General features: G+C 39.7%; 1 protein-coding gene across 1 annotated transcript; it reads right to left on the bottom strand.

Moving 5' to 3' along the window:
• Positions 1-1,602: 1,602 nt before the first annotated feature.
• On the bottom strand, positions 1,603-5,068 carry uqcrh (ubiquinol-cytochrome c reductase hinge protein). The gene is made up of 4 exons (XM_078259111.1): positions 4,925-5,068; positions 4,522-4,557; positions 3,875-4,036; positions 1,603-1,814 (listed from the first exon to the last, which is right to left on the bottom strand). The coding sequence occupies exons 1-4, from the start codon at positions 4,967-4,969 to the stop codon at positions 1,782-1,784; spliced, it is 276 nt and encodes a 91-aa protein (XP_078115237.1). The 5' UTR covers positions 4,970-5,068; the 3' UTR covers positions 1,603-1,781.
• Between the last annotated feature and the right edge of the window lie 510 nt (positions 5,069-5,578).

The following is a 5,578-nucleotide window of genomic DNA, read 5'->3' as shown; positions in this document are numbered from 1 at the left end:
CAAACTGATAAACGTTTTAGTTTTTTGCAAATATTAACTCATTTTGAATTTGATGCCTGTAACACGTTCCAAAAAAGCTGGGACAGGCGCAACAAAAGACTGGGAAAGTTGTGGAATGCTCAAAAAACACCCGTTTGGAACATTCCACAGGTGAAAAGGTTAATTGGTCATGATTGGGTATGAACGGAGCATCCCCAAAAGGCTCAGTTGTTCACAAGCAAGGATGGGGCGATGTTCACCACTTTGTAAACAACTGCGTGAGTAAATACTCCAACAGTTTAACAATGTTTCTCAACGTACAATTGCAAGGAATTTATGGATTTCATCATCTACAGTCCATAATATCATCAAAAGATTCAGAGAATCTGGAGAAGTCTCTGCATGTAAGTAAGGCAAGGCCGAAAACCATCATTGAATGCCTGTGACCTTTGATCCCTCAGGCGGCACTGCATTAAAAACCAAAATCATTATGTAAAGGACATTATCACATGGGCTCAGGAACACTTCGGAAAACCATTGTCAGTTAACACAGTTCATCGCTATATCTACAAGTGCAAGTTAAAACTCTACCATGCAAAGCAAAAGCCATATATCAACAACACCCAGAAATGCTGCCGGCTTCTCTGGGCCCGAGCTCATCTGAGATGGACTGATGCAAAGTGGAAAAGTGTGCTGTGGTCTGACGAGTCCACGTTTCAAATAGTTTTTGAAAATCATGGATGTCATGTCCTCCGGGCCAAGGAGGAAAAGGACCATCCAGATTGTTATCAGCGCAAAGTTCAAAAGCCAGCATCTGTAATGGTATGGGGGTGTGTTAGTGCCCATGGCATGGGTAACTTACACATTTGTGAAGGCACCATTAATGCTGAAACGTACATACAGGTTTTGGAGCAACATATGCCGTCATCCAAGCAAAGTCTTTTTCAGGGACGTCCCTGCTAATTTTAGCAAGACAATGCCAAGCCACATTCTGCACGTGTTACAACAACGTGGGTTCGTAGTAATAGAGTGTGGGTACTAGACTGGCCTGCCTGCAGTCCAGACCTGTCTCCCATTGAAAATGTGGGGCACATTATGAAACGCAAAATACGACATCGGAGACCCCGGACCGTTGAGCAACTGAAGTCGTACATCAAGCGAGAATGGGAAAGAATTCCACCTACAGAGCTTTAACAATAAATGTCCTCCGTTCCTAAATGCTTATTGAGTGTTGTTAAAAGAAAAGGTGATGTAACACAGTGGTAAACATGCCCATCCCAGCTTTTTTGGAACGTGTTGCAGGCATCAAATTCAAAATGAGTGAATATTTGCAAAAGAAACAATAAAGTTTATCAGTTTGAACATTAAATATCTTGTCTTTGTAGTGTATTCAATTGAATATGAAAAAGGATTTGCAAATCATTGTTTTCTGTTTTTATTTACATTTTACACAACATTCCAACTTCATTGGAATAGGGGTTTGTAATATCAACCTATTAATGTTTTATACGTTTATGTATGCACCATCCACCAAGGCAAATTCCTTGTAAGTGTTACTTACTTGGCAATAAATCCTTTTCTGATTCTGATTCTATAGTCATAAAATACACTTGTGACACAAGGTAAGGTTTTTAAGCCATCTACTTTAATGAAATACTTTCTTCACACAATCAGATACAGTGTAGTATACATTTAAAGTTACAACATATAGTAGATCTACAAATGGATGTATTTAAAACCATGTTCTCCTCATAATACAATATTTGAAGAATGTTATCAGCCAGTGGTGCAACAGGAGGACTTCATTTGACCGAATGGAAGAGTTTGTGTGACACCTACAGGGGACATAAGAGGAAATTCATTTATGTATACATAATACACACAGTGCAGGGAATGGTTAATTGCTTCAAATCAATCAAAATTTTAATAGCACTCAAGTTACGGTTTGTAACATGCAGGTCATAAACAATTCCATCATATAAAGGCTTATCTTATCTTAAGGGCCATCCACACCAAGAACAATAACTACATATGTAGTTTTAAAAACAGTTGTTGTGGATGGTGGAGTCCACACCCCACCAATGACAACAGTGGCGATAGATATCGGGATGGGATCACTTTTAGATTGATTTGATGAATGTTAGAAACACTGACAGCCAATCAAAATCCATCTGAATTTACAACATGGCACGACAGAAACCACTGCGGAGAGATGGTGTATTTGTACAACACAGGTGGGTCAGTCGTGTAACTTTTCCACTCGCTGGGGATTAGATCTGTGTATTTTTTTTTTTTTACATTAGTACTTTTGAAAGTATTTTCTCATAGTCACAGAAACCACTGAGAGGGAATCCTGCGTTTTGAATGTTATTATGACACTGTTGGTGATGTGCCGTTGTGTCTGTTCCGGTGATCTGCACATATCTAACTCCCGCAAACCCGTCGGCAGAAATGTACCCAAATTCAAGAATATGTAGGATATTACTACAGACATTCCTATAATCTTACGTTGCAATGTCTGCTCCATTAGTGTATTATGTATTTTTATCAGTTGGAGTGTGCATTGCGTGCCTTACGCCACTGTTTACAGAGCGTTATTGTTCAGCAGTGAGGATACTAACATCGTTATAGTATTAGACATGGTTATAGTTACCATTCTTGGTGTGGACGGCCCTTAAATGTTACTGAACTGCTGGGTTGTTCATGTGTGAATAACATGCAAAGGCAATGGTAATTTCATGCACCTTTTTGGCAATCTTACAGTACAGTCTTTCTGTTATGTCAGGATATACTGTCGAATAAAAGGGACAGCTTGTATTTCAATAAAACCATAAACCCTTAATTAGAGGAAAAGGTGCTCCCTGCTGCTGCATGTGCCCACCAGTTAACTTCTTGTATAAAAAGAGAATTTACTGCAACACATGTAGTCTAGATCAACGACATTTCAAGAATAATTGCCGGATGTTCTGGCTGATATCCATCGCCTTCCGCTCTCTGTGTGTTGCCGTTGTCTAACTCTGTTCCTGTCGGGAAACAACAAACTTCGAGCTAGCAAGCTACACGCTGAAAATGGCAAGTTTTGAAGCAAATTTGGATCGTGCAACAAGGCAGGCCTGCTTGGTTCTTTTTTGGATTGTAAAGATTTACAAAGAATATGTTTGCGGAATTTACTACAGTATATAACTGGGATGTTTTGGGACGGATTGGTGGGGATTGCTTTGGACGAAGTACACACATCAATACACTGGTAAGAGCAAATTACGTTTAACCATGTATCCAGCTAATTTGAATAGCTCACGTTACTATTTTGTGTGAACAGTTAACTTTCTTTAATATTGTATGAGACATTTTCTTTTGCAGGGTGCAAATGTCCCACCATAAGAAGTTCCTTCCCGAGACTATGTTGCAGAGCCTCTGTCGCTGCGTCTGGAGCTTAGTGCCGCCCAAGACGATTGTGATTGGTTCATAGAAATGCAAACAAACCAGAGAATTTTTTTTTTTGTATGTGTGGTGTAGTCAGACCTTACTCCGCAGCTCTGGGGAGTAGGATCTGGCAATGCCAGACTAGAATACATGCAACTTTGTATAACAACTGTATCATTTGCAAGCCACATGTATCAACTGAACTCAACAAAAGAATATTGATCACATTCTATTTGAAAATGACACATTAAAGTAATAACATGCTTAGGTGGGTGACACGGACCTCTCCAAATGACAGAGCTTAGCATGAACCAGTGCTATTGTTAATGTAGCTTTTGGGCATACTGCTGGCAAAACTAGTGTTAGCCAAGCTATTACACGACAAACAAAATGCCTACCCATGAAGCTTGACTTCTTTGGGAGTGAATTTTTAATCTTTCGGCTTGATACAATTGGCAAATGTCACACTTACACAGTGGTCCCGAGCATGCAGGAAATCAAACAGCTCCTCAGTACAATCCTCCGCCGTCGAAGACCGGGAGCCAACTCTGGTCTCACAATGCTCCAGACGCTCCCGAGTGTGAACGCAGTGCTCTGTCTCTTCACACTTCTGTCGCATCGTTTCAAGGGGATCCTGAAACATAATATGCAGCATTCAGAATATGTACCATGATGAGTGTCCTTCATAAGGGGACATGCATGCAGTCAGTACTACACTCACCAGCCCCATTGCTATCAACCAGGAACTAAATATTGGAACATCTAAACACCACCACCACCACAAAAGCCTCTAAAATGACCATAGCTGTACCTGAGTGAATGAGGGGGATTCAGAGGTGATAACTCCTTTTATTCACAGAGACAAAAACTCACCTCAAATTGTCTACAGCACCTTTTTTTCTTTTACACCTTTGTTTCTCATGTTTGTCAGTTTATTGCTTTTCAAAATAAATGTTCCTTTTCTTGCTTGACAATTTGAGATTTGATTTGATATTTAATAAAAAGTCTTAATCCAATTAAATAAAAGGGCAGTCAGACTCGTGATCAAACGCATAATATCACAATACAGAGGGACAGTTAACACATTTTGATTCTGATGTGGATCTGCAACGGACATACCACCATGTCTTGCTCTTCCTCCTCTTCTTCCTCCTCCTGAAACAGACATAACGTGACGTGACAAAATCAATTACATAACGTTAATTCACTCCCAGCCATCAGTTAGTAGCTCTTGTTTTGGTATAAATTACACATTCAACAATTAGCTAGCAAGACAGCTTCGCCAACGACGAACTAGAATACAATTTAGATTCTGCTGCTTAATAAGCCTCATAATGTTTCTGAACGACGATGGAAATATTAACGTTGGCCAATGCTAACGTAAGCTAGGTGATGATGAATACATCTAGCTATGGATGATGATAGCTTAGTTAGCCGTAATGTGTTAGCTTGCTAGCTAAAAATAACCAAACGTTAATGGCATAGCTAGCAGAATTGTCTTAATTCTGTCAAAACTACTAACATCCTCGGGCTCTCCGTTCATGATCATCTTTTCCTCAAAAACCATGATTTTGGTGCTCTTGTCCTTAGATGACCACCTGTCAAATCTCGAGTGCTGGAGGACACAGCAGGTCACAAGAGCTAACAAGTCAGCGACAGTCACAGTTTCCGGTCATTGGACTTTCACAACAAACCTCCATTATTATTATTATTATTATTATTATTATTATTATTATTATAGCATTAGCTATAACAACAAATACCATAACATTTACCCTTCCACTCACTAAGTAGCATGTTTTCACACTAAAAGTTGCAACTGTTATTTGTTTGTTTTTTAAATCAGGCGATAAATGCGTTTTATTATGAAGTCTGGCAGACAAGTGGGTTATGTGCTTCCCTTCTCGCCACAATTATAAAGCCCAAATACTACCATCGTGTGATGAGAAGTAGTACTACAACAGCTGAATTAATTACTATAAAAACTGGCAGAAAGTATGTAGACACCGCTGTCCATACAGGCCGACTTTACTTTTGGTCTTTCTTTAAAGGTGCACTATGAGTTCCTGCATGGTTTCAGCGCAATTTCATTTTTGTCTCTTATCGTAGGCGTCTCTCCTTGATCTAGCTGCCTGCCCCCTGAATACACTGTGAAAAAGCCCAGTCTCAGGAGACA

Source organism: Sander vitreus, chromosome 9 (genome assembly GCF_031162955.1).
Source record: "Sander vitreus isolate 19-12246 chromosome 9, sanVit1, whole genome shotgun sequence".
NCBI lineage: Eukaryota > Metazoa > Chordata > Actinopteri > Perciformes > Percidae > Sander > Sander vitreus.
This window is presented reverse-complemented; position numbering and strand designations above follow the sequence as displayed.